The sequence below is a fragment of the Lutjanus erythropterus genome, chromosome 5, assembly GCF_056507025.1.
Source record: "Lutjanus erythropterus isolate fLutEry1 chromosome 5, fLutEry1.hap2, whole genome shotgun sequence".
Classification (NCBI taxonomy): Eukaryota; Metazoa; Chordata; class Actinopteri; order Lutjaniformes; family Lutjanidae; genus Lutjanus; species Lutjanus erythropterus.
This window is the reverse complement of record NC_139321.1, coordinates 26,184,274-26,200,270: the sequence shown is the minus strand read 5'-3', so window position 1 is coordinate 26,200,270 and position 15,997 is coordinate 26,184,274. Positions and strand designations below refer to the sequence as shown.

The 15,997-nt window shown below is 39.6% G+C and overlaps 1 protein-coding gene across 1 annotated transcript; it reads left to right on the top strand.

Moving 5' to 3' along the window:
• The first annotated feature begins 4,791 nt into the window (after positions 1-4,791).
• On the top strand, positions 4,792-7,643 carry LOC146327032 (uncharacterized). The gene is made up of 2 exons (XM_084718286.1): positions 4,792-5,509; positions 7,193-7,643. The coding sequence occupies exons 1-2, from the start codon at positions 4,792-4,794 to the stop codon at positions 7,438-7,440; spliced, it is 966 nt and encodes a 321-aa protein (XP_084574412.1). The 3' UTR covers positions 7,441-7,643.
• The last annotated feature ends 8,354 nt before the right edge of the window (positions 7,644-15,997 follow it).

The window sequence follows — 15,997 nt, the reverse complement described above, 5'->3', positions numbered from 1 at the left end:
GCCAGGCTTAGGAGACTGTAGAGACGCTGATGAAAAGAGACTGAAGGTCAAATGAGAAACTGTGCTGCAGTGAGTCTGCTTTAGTTGCCAGATAGTTCTAAACATTTCAACCAGCAGTATAATCTACACTTGCAACAGCACCAATACACATTACGGAGTCTGGTAATTGCTGTCAGATAAAGCGAGGAGTCCTCTGTCTGATAATTAGTTCTTCAGTTCGGACAAGAGATAAAGTATTTGGCTGCAGTGCATGGGGGAAAAGACTATTTAGGATCATAATGTATATACTGCACTGCACAATATAGTCCCATAATTCAGTTTTTGTATTTCTCAGTCATAAACATCCACACATAATCATGCCATGTGGTCCACTCACTTAAAAAATCGCCATCAGTTTGCTGCAGATGCTTTCTTGAGAGTTTACTGCCATCTTCTGCTCGAGTGAGATTTCATACGACATTGTCTGTTTTCAAAACAAAAGCTTAGTAAATTGGCAAGAAGATCAAAGAACGAACTAGTCTGTGATTTGGAAAGTGGTGTGTCTGCTTGAGAGATTTCCGCACAAGTCTCTTCATTCCCCTGGAAGCAACATTAAATCCTATTCAGCCAGGCCAGCCATATTTTTTGGATTTTCGTCCAAACAACAATTTGGAAGGGGACCAGTTGTAACCCTCATCAGGATTTATTGGCTTACTGCCATCCAGTTTTAAGGTGCAAGATGATAATCTTTTCATCAAAATTAGATTCATCATTCCAACGACCCCAGATGGCACTAAATGCATACACTGCTAGTTTCTTACATTTGAAATGCATAGTGTTTATTTCCCCTACAGCCTGTTTTTCCTTTTGGGATCTGAGTCTTTGGGGTTGATTTAGGGTAAATGTTAATTAATGAGATACTTAACAGCACTCTGGTTATATTAAAGGAAAAGTTCGATCAGAGTGTTTGATGTTGGGTTGTATGAGGTCCTTTTGTATAGTCAGTGGTTTACCTACAGTAGCTGTTTGTCGCCCACAGTGTGGAGAAGCAGAGACGAAAACCAGCACGGAAGCTAAGCAATGTACTGCCACCATAGACAGTAATCGTGCCACTGGCTCTCTCTCACATTCACTCTGTTCTCATCTCATCTCTGACCAATCAGTAGGCATCGGTGATTGCTGGCTTATCTTTGTCATTGCAACTAAATCCAAAACCAAAACTAGCAAAAATATTCTTAATATAGCATACACTTGCACTGATTTTGATTGTGTTTTAGGTTTGCCATTTTTTAGATGACTCTGTCCACAACTGTTTATTGGATAACTTCCTACACCAGTGCTCCTGCTGCCTCTCCAAACTGGGGGCGTGTCGACCAGCATCTACTGTAACTCATACATTGACTGTCACTAAGTACCTCATACAACCCTTCATGAAATAACCCAAACTATCCCTTTAATTTTCATGTTGAGTTTACTACAGCTATAGAACACAGCAGTAATACTGTATGACAGCCGCATCTCTGCTTGTGATTAATGAACTTGTGGTATTTGAAATGATTTTCCTGAGGAAGAGTGATTAATAGAGCTTGTGGGTACATTGATTGTAAGAGGAGCATCTTCTAGCATTTGTTTACCACGGTTAATCTGCTTCTGAGCTTCTAATAATCTGAATTTCTTATGCAAGTGGCATGTTTTCAGCAGAGTGTTATGGGCCTCAGGTAGAAATCTACAGGCCTGACACAGCACAATTTGTTGCAGAAAATATTTGACACTCTGCGAGACTCTGTATCTCTCAGACCTCAGTTGGCTTAGCTATAAATTGCTTTTTGTGAGACAAGACCCAAGCTCCATTACCCTCGGTGGAAAACCATCTCATGGAAGGAGTTGTCACCTTGAGGCCGATCTGTTCTCACGACTGACTGACAGCGCTCCCTCTCGCTTGTCTCCCTCCCCTCCCTCTGTTTGTCTCTATTCCTCTATCTCCCTTTTCGATCACTCCAACCCCTTGCTCTGCAGTCTGTTTAGATCAAACTGCTCCTGCAAGCATCTCTGATTTTCAATCAATTTCAGGAACAGCACCCCTCACTGTTGTCTGCATGTCTGTCAGTCTTCTGAGCGCCCATTGCCTGAGGGAGAGGGAGATCAATCCATCAGAGACATAAACTGAGAGCATTCAGCATTTACATACAAGTCTGAATAATACTCCAGGACCACTGCCATCCCTCCTCCCCCTCAATACTATTTTAAGTATACTGTATATTCAACTTGGCTGTAAGGTTGGAAAAAAAAAAACTTAAACGCAAAGCAAGTGACATCAGTGTTGGCTTTATAAGAAGAATTCATCCCAGTGTGTCTTTGGCATGTATCTACACATCAGTGCAGCAGTGTCCAGCTCTGTCCGCTCAGTGACCACATCTCTCCTGCAGCCTGATTAGATGCCATGTGAACAGCACAGTGGCCTTTGATGCATTAGACAGGCCTGTTCGTACTGACCAATTATACCAGATCGCCTGCTGGAATCACTCAGGCGGCGATGCCAAACAAACAAACAATCCCTGATGAGACCCAAAAAGCAATGAGAGTTTAAAATAAAAAGCACTTTGTGATGAGCAGGTCCACAAATTGCACCTGTATTAATGATTAGCGTGCAAACAACAGTGCTTCAGCAACATTGATGTTATGATAGAGGACAGCCTTTTACAGTAGATTATAATATTCTGAGCCTGTGTACTGTGACAAAACCCTTTAAATCAGAAAGGGCCTAAAGTTGGACCACCCAATGCTCACCTGGTAGACTGTTGGCATCATGTGTTAATAAAGCTGAGTCCTTAATGCAGTGGCCCAGGTTCAGTTCTGGACCTTTGATGCATGTCATTAACCCCCTGTCCAAGTGGCACCCTTGTAGCTCGTAGACTGTGTACAGAGTCCTAAACAGCAGCCAGGGATTAGTTCTGACCTGCAGCCCTTTGCTGTGTGATGTTGTCTCCATCCTTTCCTGACAGTTTAGCTTATTCTGTCCGAATAAAGAAAGAAAACACCTGAAATGATCATTTAAAAAAAGAAGAGGAAGACTTAAAGTCTACAGCTAGTCTACCTACAGTGTGCGGCTGTACTTAGGCACAGTGGTGCTCTGAGCTAAATGCTAATGATAGCATAGCAGTGCTCAGAATGGCTATTATGCTGATGTTTAGCTGGTATGTACGATTTTCACCTTCTTTGTTTAGCATGCTGGCACATTTGCTGATTAGCAATTAACACTACGTGCAGCTGAGGCAGACATGATTGTCCTTTGTTGCACTTAGTAGAGCTAACCTGAATGCTATGAGCTCTTATAATGAGTTTAATTCCTCTTAAACCTGCCCACATAAAAACCAGGCATGTGCACGTGATACAAGTTTGACCTTTTATACACTCTGTGGCTGATGACTCCCCTCCTGTCCTTGTCTCTCCTAGACTCATAATTACAATTATAGAAAAGTATATTAATAAAGTTGAAGCTTTGAATATTCACAAGTAATTCTCACTGAAGCTTTGAGCTTCTAAATTTAAAATGTTGACCTGCTGGTGTAGACATCGGTCAGGGGATCACCAAAGTCAGTGGAATTCATCCTCTGGTGACCATGAATGTTTGTAAAAATCACTGTCCATCCAGTAGTTGAGATATTTCAGTCTGCCCCAGAGTGGTGGATGAATAGACCCACAGGCGGACATTGCCATTCAGGCGATACAGGACCCAACCTAACATCCATATGCTGAATTACAAGTGTTGAAAATGCTCATTTTAAACGATTTAAATTTGGACAAACTGGTGCAATTTGTCTCGTGGATTACCTTCTCCACATGCGTGAGAGTCTGCCAGAGCATTCATGGTGATAAGTAAATACACACCTTCTCCCACAGGACAGTAAGATCATGCAGAGCAAGTGCATTAAATCAAACGCTGATTCACACATTTAAAAAGCACTGGTCCCACGTAAGGGAGGCCATTTTTATATGTTGCTTTTAGGTAGTGTCAGAGTAGTTAGCTACTTAATCAACCAGACTCTGTGTCACATTAATAAAGCCCCAGAGAAGTAAACAAATACTGTTTCCACTCTCATTAGGACTATTTCCGCACTGGTAGAGCGGGAGGAAGCTGCTGGGTAATGACGTTTGAGATCACAAGGTAATAAATTAGACGCAGCCTAGAATTAACAAACCTCGATATTTCATGGACAGAATATTATGACTGAAGCGTGAATGCATATCCCAGTCTCATCAGGATACTTCAGTGAAAGCTCCCTTTGTATATGTATGAAGAAGAAGAACAGTGATAAAGGCTGGGGTAATGATGAATAATCACCAGTAAAAACATAAATGCCCTCTGAGGTAGGAGCAAGCATAAATATAAAATATTACAAATAAAAGGTGTTTTGTGATTGTCATCATCATCATCTGATGTAAAATCAGTGGGAAAAAAGAGGTATATGAGGTCACGTCCCATGCATTTGTCAAGATGGTGCTCAGTAGCTAAAGATTTTCAGTTTTATTAGAGGCTTATAAGTAGAGGAAGGGGATTATAAACTGAATCCTTTGTAATTAGGTCCACTGGGTGAAAGTCTTAGAAACAGTGAACTTCAGAAGCAGCGGAAGTCAAGGTGATTGGACGTATAGGAGGAAAACATGTTTATGAGTCTGCATTTCACATGTTGCACAAACTGTATCTCAGTCCTTGTTACCCAAGAGTATTACAGGCTCTTTTATAGTAAAGCAGAGGAAATCTGTCCTCCTGTCTACCTTTGCATTCACTGTCATCTTCATTACCTGTTTGCCATGAATGAGACGTCTTCCTCCCTGTGCACTATCTCCGTCTACCTGAACCTTTGTGCCACCTCTAAAGTCCTGCTGCTGGTCCCTGCCTTTGGCTTGAACATCTTCATTCTGGTCTCCCTGGTGGTGTGTTTGCTCAGCCAGCGGAGCAAGATAAGGAGCAACGTGGCAATGTTCATCCTTGGAAGCACCAGCTGCAACCTTGTCAACCTGAGCCTGTGGCCCATGACCATTCACTGGAGGCAGCACGGCCGCTGGCTGCTGGGCTCTCGTCTGTGTGAAGTCATGGTGAGCGCTAAACACCTGACAAGCTCTGCTTCCTTCCACTATGTCTCCTTCATTAGCTTCTCCATCTACTTGACGGTGGTGTGTGGCTGCAGACACCTGGTAAACAGCAGGGTCTTCCTGGCCCTGCAGCTCCTCTTCCCCCTCCTGCCAGTGGGGCTGAAGGAACTGACCCTGTGGCTCTTGGGCAGCCATGTGGATCACCTGGATCCTGTCAATCTCACCTGCTTCTCCTTCATTAATGATGAAGTCATGAGGGTGTTTTTGCTGGTGAAGACTGCAGTGTTTCTGCCGTTAAGTCTGTATTTCTACGCTCACGTTCTGCACACCATCGTCCAGAGCGCCAAGCTGATGCACAGGAGCCAGAGAGTCAACATGCACCTGGCCAAAGTGTTCAGCGTCATATCTGTCATCACCTTCACAGCACACGTACCTGGTAGGTAAATGTTACTTTACTAGTTTAACTTAAAGGGACAGGTTCATATTTTAAAGTCTTCCTTACAGAACAATATGCATATTCCCATATTTATGTTAAAAGAATTGATGAATTTGAATATTCTGTTTGTGGTACAATCCCTCCACTGTAGCTCAGCAAGGAAAGTCCATGAAAGCATGAAGAGGGAATTTAGTATCAAAATATCTGTAACTAATACTAATTTTAATATCTATCATAATAGCGTCAATAAACTTTTCCATATATTTGTTGCACAGAACAAAGACTTTGAATTCTGACCTCATCACTTACAATGACTATGTTTACATGCACAAAATATTCCCTTTTTTGTCCTTTTTCCAAAAAAGATAATATTTCTACTTGGCTGTTTACATGGCTAGTGAAAATGATTATGTCATAATATTCCCATTTGCATGCTCTTATGTGGAATATTGTGGAGAAGTGGAAGAGCTGAAACCGCTTGAGCTATTTTACTTATTTGCTTCAAAATTAGATTTTTTCTTCAAGGTTTTCCACTGGTGGCAGTCTTTTTTGACCATGTAAGGGAATACACTTGCATTTATATAGTATCTCCATCACAGCCTTACAAACTGTGGTAAAAGCTTCAGTTGAGGCACATTCTTAATGAGCAGTATACATGTCCAAAGAATGCTTCAATGTAAAATGCCAAATTCAGAATACGGCCTAGTTCAGAATATCCACATGGAATGTGCTGTTTACACGATCCATATCAACTTCAGTGTATTAGCATGTTCTGAATAATAGTGGAAAATTAGTGTGCATTAGGTTTGGGTAGTATCTCTTTTTTCGTGCAGTCATACTCCCCTGATGTTTTACCGAGGTATGCAGCATTACAGCAGTATTTGTGTAATATTTGTGTAAAACAGCTCACTATTTCAACTTACTGTTTCAATGTACTAAAACTCCAGCTGAATATCGTTTGAAAGTCCACTTGAGATTGACTAATTCATGTTTTGAACCAACATGAAGCTATTACATATTTGGAACACTATACTGAAATGAACTAAAAATGTGAATTTACAGGATGCTTTGAATGTGGTCAAGTCAGACCAGTGTTGTAGGAAGTGACTAAACTGTGTGTCTTGAAATTTCAGAAACTTCAGAGCTTTTTGTTTGCAGTGTAATTCCATAAGCACAAAGGCTATTTTCCGATAAATCAGCTTGCTATTTAGAGATACGGTGTTTAGATTTTCTGATCTTCAAACGGGGAGATTTTGTTTGATGAAACTTGTGAAAAAAGACTGCAAACTAAATCAATTGATAAAAATGCTGTCCTTAACATTTGAACAGCTGGGACTGGGAATTAAAACTGCCATAAGGTCAATTTTACTCTTCACAGAACAAGTAATTTGATTAGCTGTAATCAAAAATCTAAGATAATTTGTATTCATTAGGAATGTCTCCTCCAGAAAGTGATTATTTATCAACAAAGTAGATATTTGTTTTGGTTTTTCTGATCATAGAGGACTAAGTTAGACTGTATTAGGGAGTTAATACAGGTCTTCATAGTGTGTTAATATACATCTGAAGTTAAAAACTGTTTAAAAGACTTAGAAGTTCTATTTTACAAAATATAAATGACTATTATTTAAAGGCACTGCAGTAATTACTGATTACTCTTATATCATACTTAATGTACTTTAGGTGCTGTGTTTGCACTGATGGAGCACCAGTCTGTGTGTCAGGAGATTGTCAGAGATCTGCTGCTGGACCTGCCTTTACTCTCCAGCCCCATAATCCTGCTGTGTATGAATAAAGAGCTGAGGAATCAGTGTGTGCTACTGCTGCAACGCCACCCCGCCAACCACTGCATGGAAAAAAAATCAGTCAGTAAGACAGACGAGCAGCGCAACGACCTGACAGCTGGAGAGAGTGAGACAATTCACCTCTAACTGATTATGGTGTATGAGTTTATGAGGTCAAACTTTTTATTATATGCTTAGACTGTATGTTTATATGTGCAAAGAACTTAGAAGGTATTACAGTAAATTTCAGACTAGGATACAGACATGAACTGCTTATAGCTGGTTATAAAGACATCATTAAGTTGACCTCCGTTTCGCCATTGAGGTAGATAAATGTGGAAGTAGAACAACAAGCAAACATCAAATAAAAATATTCAAGAACAAGTAAACACAATAGTTTGTTTGTAGTGTCATTTTTTATGCATGAACCTGCACCTGTGTGTGTGTGTGTGTGTGTGTGTGTGTGTGTGTGTGTGTGTGTGTGTGTGTGTGTGTGTGTGTGTGTGTGTGTGTGTGTGTGTGTGTTTGCTGCAGGGTGAATGTAGGTCAGACTGTAAATTCATCTCCTTCAAAGTCGCTGTGAGACCAACATTACAGCCAATGTGTTTGGGATCAATATGTCTGACTTGTAGTGTTTCATATGCATCAGAACAACATTATTATTTATTCATGACTTCACCTCCATTGGATTTTATACAACTACATACAACTGAAACGCTGCCCGTGCTTGACCGATGGGTATGCAGTGACATCTAGTGGTGAATTACTAGACTGTATTTACTTCAACACTGGAGGTGTTTGATCATGATATCAAATATTATGGTTAAACAAGTGTTGCAAAATGTGGGCAGTTGAGTAATCATAATTAATAAGATTTTAAAAAATGCATTCTGTTTTTTTTCTCCCCATATTTTAATGTCTTCGTGTCCTTTTTTTAAAGTTCAAGGTTCCTGAAATTTCCTTATTCACTAAATGCCTCTGCCAGACAAAACAATGTCAAATGCGACACAATTACTGCCATTCCTTTACTATTGATTAATTATCAATCAATTCTTTTTCATCATCATCATTCTTAACAGTGTTTAATCAATTAATGATTGATTACTAACATCTTTAGGGTAAACAGTTCAGAATATGCACTCTTGTAAATTTTGTATGTGTTTCTGATATCTGCAGAAGTTGCAGCACAATTAATTTGAGTCTAACCACTTTCAGCCTGTGATCAGATTGGACTAGAGGCCACAAAAATGATGAAATATAGAAACTGTAGCTAAAAGTAGAGTTGCAGCAACAATAATAGGGGCTTTAAAACGATTCATAAAAGAGCTTCTATGCTGGATAACTGGCATTCCTGCTGTTGAAATACTGCTCATCGTCAGTAGGTGGTGCTCTCTGCTCACGATTGAAACTGCTGCTTACAGTAAGTCATGAATGACTGAATAATATTCATTAATCTTCATGATAGATTCAGTGAGAGGGGATGCAGCACTGGATAATGAATATGCATATTTATGAGCTTCTTCACTCATGACTTAGATAATCCAAGCACATACAAGTTACGTATTTCCTTGCAGCCACTTTGCCTTCATTTCCTGAAAGCTTCTCTAGGTCACCCACAGCATGGTTCGCCCACCACTCGACCTTTAACCCCAGTAATTTCCCAGGGGCCCTTGCGGCACAGAGAAGCATATAGAAAATGGTAATTACTGCTGTCTCAGACTACCCACATATTATGTTAACTAGATGAACCACAATTAACATATTACTGAAATAGTCTCATGTTTTACATTGTGGATAGCTGGTGCAGTGCAGCACTGCAGCATTTGGCAAACTAAAGTGACAACGATTGACGGCTTGTGTATCAAAGCAATTTCACTGTATGGTAATAGAAATGTATGGAAATATAGGACATAGTTTGAAAAGCAAATAATTGCGTTACTTGCTCATAATCGTTTTTCTCTGACCTGAAACAATCTACACACATGAACTCATTACTATGTGTGTTCCTTTGCTTCTATTAACATAATGTATGTAACTTAATTCCTAATTGCTCTTGTGGTTAACACAATATTCAATAAATCATTAGGAAGTGTGTGTCTCCTATGAGATTTTCTACAATTCTTATTCATAACAGCAAAACTACTTTATGTACAGTAACCAACTTGAAGGCAAATTCATTTCAGTGAAGATTGTTTCATGTGGAGTCAAATCATGCTGCTACTCAGTATGTTGTGCCAACTAACATAACATTACATTAATTCTAATTACTAAGACAATTTTTATGCAATTATAAAAAAAAAAATCTCCCCTGTAAGGCATTATATAAGATCTTTCCTTGAATCAAAGAAACATTTCAGTCTGCAGCAAGTGTCTTCAGTTGCCTAGCAACTCCAGCCCTGGTGCGGACTAATGCTGTCTGGTGTGTGGAGGTAAATCGGGGGGCAATCTGATTTCAAAATAGGTTGCATGTAGGCGGGGGTCAAACTTTGCTGATGCTTTAGGACAGTTTTCCCAATCGCTGCTGGATTCTTGTTGTGCTTTTTTATCTTAAAAAGAGAAATGGAGCTCACTTGGGGGAAGTGTGCTGCAATTAAAAGAAGATTAAGAGACTTCAGTCCAAGGACAACAAATCAGATAGCATCAAGTGATGGGAAAGTAACGTTTAGCTGCTGACCATGTAGGCTAAAGCTTACAAGTTCTCCCAAATGGTGGATTAACCATGCTTGCCACCTGAGCTGCAAAGTCCCCTAGGCAAGCTGTGGCTCTGTTCAAAGCATGGAAATTTGCTTTGTGGATTGCAGCCATGTCCTTACTCAGTGGTATGTATAATTGCAGTGGTGGCTCTTACATTCACATGTGAAATGCAAATGCCTATAGCGATTGTTCTTCTCCCAGGTTTCCTGCTTCTTGTCCGCTACGCTTCACTAAAACAATTCCACATTGCCTTCAGCAAATCAGCTTCTCTTTTGCACCGCTCCCTCCACTCCTCTGTTCATTAAAGTTTCATGCCAGATTTTTACTTTGATAACATATGCATATTGTATGTCATGCTGCTGGATGCAGGTAGCATCACAGGGGCTGAAAAGTCTGAAAGAAGTCCACATCCTTTTATACCCGGGCTTTGTAATCTGTCATATGCTTCTGATGTTTCCTTCATATCTTTACAGATGTGTCACTGCAAGTTACGAAACACTCTGACAGCAAGAAGAGACGTTTTATTGTGATGTTAAAACTCATCCATCCAACCCATCGCACCGGTATGAAAAGAGCCTGCATGCTTTATCGGATATGCTATTTGAATTTCCATAGGTTGTCATGCTTCCTATCCTATCCAGTGATGACAGACCGCATTTCCAATGTACATGCAATCTGTGATATGTCATCTCTGAGTTTTGATGAAGAGAATAAAGTATGAGGAATGCTGTATTCAGACAGATGGGAAATGCAATTTCCCCACTGCACAACCATATGTTCAGCGTTTTCAGTATTGATTTCTAATCAAAGACTTAACTGGGATTCTATGAGTACATCATCTTCGGAAACTGGTGGCACCTTCCAGGGTTTCTTTTTTTCCACTTGCCCTGTCGGAAAATATACTTGCCTGATTTTTACTTCCCCCTGTACGAATTGTCAAATGACAACAAAGACTTAAGTGTCACATTTAATCTAGTGCTGCAACTAATGATAATTTTCAATATTTATTAAAGGAGCAATATGTAGCAATTGCACTTACAAAAATGGGTACTGCAGGCCAAATAGTGAGTTGGAACCATAGACGGTATATTGATTTAAGTGCTGCAAGCAACGACGAGTCCTACACTGTAAGCTAATCTGTTTATAAATGTCAGCTGTCTGTTGATGTAAAGTTAAGCATGTTATCCTGAAAACAAAATACACACTCTGGAGTTTGAGTTCGATGACTGCCTGCCTTACTGCCTGCCAAACTCTATTAATTTAGTTCTCAGTTTAACTGTTATAAAAATCTACTCCTTCTAGAAGATTATTTATGATTTTTTGCGACTCATAAACAGATGCTAAATCATTCAGTGAACATTCTGCATTAGTTTGAACTCTTAATAATGAGATACTGGCAAACAAAAACACAAGTTACTGACCAGAATAGAAATTTGGAAGGAGGACACTGCAGCTGTTAGAGAAGTGAGTATTTCATCTTGACATGTTTCCTTAATCTCTTATAAAATAACATGGTCATTTTATGATTTATTACAATACATATATTACAGATTTCTGCTTTTATCTGCCCATTATTTACCGGATTAATCAATCAATGAATCAATCATTTGGTCTACAAAATGTCAAAGAAAATAGTGATAAAATGTCCATCCCAGTGTCTTCTTTTGTCAGTCTAAAACCCAAAGATATTCAGTGGGTAATCTCTAAATTTGAGAGCCATTTTCTGCCATTTTTGCCTTAAGAATTATTAATCGATTTTTAAAATACTGTAATTTGTGAATTCTCTTTAACCACTTGCCCTGTCGGACGTGGCATTTACTTGCCACGGGCAAGAGGGCAATCCTTTTTGCTCAGCCCTGCGTCCAGAATCATTTTGTGGATAGTCGGATAGTATTTCATTCATGGTCATCCACCAGCTTTGGCTTTTCTAACCGACTTGCACCTGATTTGAATCACAGACACAAAATGAATCAATACAGAAAAATAAAAGAACAAAAGATGTAAATATATGTGCAATGAGAGCTATAGTTTGTTTCACTTGTGCAGGCTCTAGACCTTGCAGTATAAAGGAAAAGTAGAGCAGTATAGAAATGATTTATAGCACCCCTAATGTTGAACAATTAGATAAAATATATTGGTGTTTACCAGCATATCTGAGGCGAGGCCTGACAGGGTAAGTAATTCGATGCTGTCGAACTCAATGGGAAAAGTCCCAGCCTGTGCGTTTCTCTCTTTCTCTCTTCTTTCAGTCTCACTTTTTTTTTCCCGAAAGCTTTCTGATGCATTTGCGCTACTCTCTTCCTGCCCCGAAAAATCACTTTGTCACATAGCGACGCATCATTTCACATGCTAAATTTTTAAAAAGTGGAACTGGAAATCCTTTCTCAGCATGCAATATCCATTAGGGAGAAAATTATTCATATGATTCCTCTGCATTATTTATCGCTTAATGAAGAGAAATATGTGCTCCACATGCTCTCACCATTGTTACTCGCTGATACTTTACCTCTCAGGATTTTCAGGGTCGTCTTTACAGGATCCCACTGTGCGCCTTCACTGGATAATCTGGAGTGAGAAACAACTTTTGATCACATAGTAATGGGATTTAAAGTGCCCTCATTCCTCCATCACCTCTGGAAGATTCACTTCATGGAGGTCCCATAAATCTCCTCTCCAGAGGTTGTCGGGGTCCACGTCGCTGCTTTTTACTACGCATTTGCTTTATTGTGGGATCGCGAGGAAGGTTTTTTGGTCTTTAGGGCAGACACACATGAATAACTAATACTGTACCCAAACCTACACCCGGCCTCTCTGCTATCCAGCTCTTTTTGTGCTGCTGCACCACCTCTCACTGATGCACTGCAGACCACCAGCTTGAAGAGTTGAGATACAATATAAAACACGGGCAGAATGTAATTTGGAAAGACAGCAAAATATCTTAGAGCACCATCGAATGCATTTATTCTAGAGACAATTGTAGCCGCTGAAAATAACTGCAAAGCGGATATGCCTGTGTCAAATACAAACTGTCACAGGGTATTACAGTCAAGGTTGGCTTGACTGTGTGTTGGGTTATGGAGCTTTTTGTTGTTGTGCCGTGTTGGGGGAGCAGATGGAGACTTTGCAGGTGGGAGAATCAGGCTTCTGTTCTCGGCAGAGGCCGGGAGAGGAGGAGCTGTATGTCTGCTGCTTATATCCAGCCTCTCCAGGGTTCCTAATATCACAGTATTGAGGGTGATAAATGGACCTGCAAAGGCGACACTAACCAAGTTCATGGTTCAGTGGTTTGGTCACTCGGTTTTTTTTCACCCACTCTTGTACACATTTAAACAGAATAGATAATTATTCTTATAGAGAAATGTGCAGTACTTCAACTAAATGATTTAAAATGTGCATTAAATTACTTTTGAGTATATTGTAATTAGTATTTTAGTGAGAAGAAAAAAATGAGATGTAATTTGTAACAAAATACTTAAAAACCTTTTATTTGTGTTTTTGAAATTCTTAAAGGAGCAATATGTAGGCATTTTGTCCGCAAAAATGAGTGCAGAAGTCTAAATAGCGAGTTGGAGCCACAGACAGTATATGAAAAGGTTGAAATCTTTAATATGTAGTCTACAGTGGAAGTGAGTTGCTTCTTCCTGCCCTCTCCTCCCTGACTCGAGGAACCTCAGGCAGGCTGTAGGAACGCTGCATGAGTGCAAGACAAGCGAGTCCCACAGATAAGTTGATCGGCTGGTTAAAACTGTCAGTTGTCTTACAAGTAAAGCTGAGCCTGTTATACTGAAAACAGAACCCCACTGCTCTGAAAATACACAATTCTCTGGAGTTGGAGCTCAGTGACCGCCTGTCTTATTGCCTGTCAGACTCTGTTAACGCTGCTCAGTTAAACTGTTATAAACGTCTACTCCTTCTGCAAGCATTTTATGATTTTCTTTATGACTTATGAGATACACACACTAAGTCATTCGGCAAATTAATTTAAACTCTTATTAACGTGAAATGGGAACAGAATAGAAATTTCAAAGGAGGACACTGCAGCTGTAGCATTGTTGTAAGAGAGGCGAGTATTTCAAGCCTGTTTCCTTAATCTCTGATACATTTTATGATTTAGTACAGTACAGAACAGATTTCTCCTGTCAGATATTAAAGATTAAAGATTTAATATGCCATTTTATTCTCAAGTAAGACATATTTTTTCCCACAGGTTTAAACTGTAGGAAAAAAAAACTGTGACCAGTAGCTTGAAGAAAGGAGAAGCTTTGTTGTTTGGTGCAAATTTCCACTAAGATAAAAGTCTGTAATCAAAAACATGCAGCTAAGGCAAACTTACTGAGTGACACTAACATACAACAGAAGACAAGAGCAATTAACAGTGACATGTGCTCTAGAACGGGCATATATAATATATAAGTTTACAAACCAGCAACACATCTTCACACCTAAACAACAGAATAGGGTAGCAAATTTGCATATGCTTTAGAACTGGCAAATACATTGACTTGCTAGAAACCACCAACACGTCCCCTTATATGACAGAATAGGTCGATTGCCAATGACTCTGCAAAAAAACCCAAAACTGTTGGACAACACCAGCAACAGACATACCAGCCCTTACGTACGTGATGTTAGTCACATTAGTCATTCTGAAACAGTCACAGTTTGGTTAGCTTAAGGTAGAGGTTGTGGTTTGGGTTAAAATAAGTATGTAACATTTTATAAGTGACGTCACTTACAAAACGAAAGCTAAGGAACTTAAAACTTCAAAGCTGCTGCAAGGAGTTCTTTCTTTGTGCTTTTTATGGATGCAAACACAGGCCTGTGTATGTTTAGAATGCATTACAGTAGATGCAATCAAGTTAGACCGCTCCTGCACATGTGCTTACATGTTTGCAAATTGAGGTAAATACCAGAGACATTGTAAATGTGCAGACGCTGACCTTTTCCTACAAATAAACAAAGCTTCTGATGCTGCTGGTTTTCTACACCCCGCAGCTTTTATGGGTCAGAAAGAACACTTAAATCTGTATACACATGTAGGAACAGTAATGCTTCTGGCATGAGTGTGTGGTTAAACAAACAAAAGAAAGAAATAATTTGAACTGGCTCACAGAATGACTTGTTTGATTTGTTGTCAGAATATCTAACATATTGTATATATATTTTTTACTGCTCTCGTGTGCTTGTGAATGCAGGGCTCTGGCCTCCATTCGTCCTGCCCTTTTCTGTTTCCAGCACCACGCTGCAGAACCTTACCTTTGTTTACGCATCTATCTGCCCTTGTGGTTTTTCCTCACTTTGATAAATAATTGACATGCTCTTCTTCTTTGATTTGTGCTTTAATGCTTTTTTCACCAACCTTGTAAAAGTCTGCACTCATAGTGCTCCTTTCCTGCTGAGTGTAGAGTGCACCTCAGCACAGTCGCTGATTTCACGGTGACAGCCCGCTTTAATTTAATATTCACATATAGTTCAATCAATTTTTTATTTTCAGAAAGGGAAGAAAATGAAGATAAACATGAAAACAAAATTGTGCGCCTGGCATGACACGAGTATTGCTAATTTACAAAAACAACAGTGCATTAGTGCCTTTCTCTTAACTTCTTTTTGTACCACCTGGTACACTGCATTATTGTCAGTACAAAGGCGTTTTGTGTGCTTGCTTCGTAGGATATTGTTAAACTACATACTGCACATCTACAGCTCATAACATTTAGTGTACTGTTGACAAAAGTTATTGCCTGCTCACCGGAGCCTCATTTATTGTATGCTCCAGGCAAGAAACATTTCAAAGTGAGAAATTGTCTTTTAGAAAACGTTTTTTCGCTCTGCCAAGTGCTGCATTTTCAATAGAATTGCTTGACATACACACAGCATACAATTTCAAAACGGTTTTCAGTGCAGCCTTTGAAATGTTTAGATTTTCTCATTTTAAAGTCACATTAAGGTTTCAGGTCCGGGGAGGAATCTGATCTATTATTCAGCTAATATCTCGCTGCAGTGAGTTCTT

Bases quoted from the DNA above. Each gene is read 5' to 3' on its own strand.
- LOC146327032 (XM_084718286.1), top strand. From the start codon at position 4,792: ATGAATGAGACGTCTTCCTCCCTGTGCACTATCTCCGTCTACCTGAAC. The intron at 5,510-7,192 runs GTAGGTAAATGT...AATGTACTTTAG, and splicing joins CTTCACAGCACACGTACCTG to GTGCTGTGTTTGCACTGATG.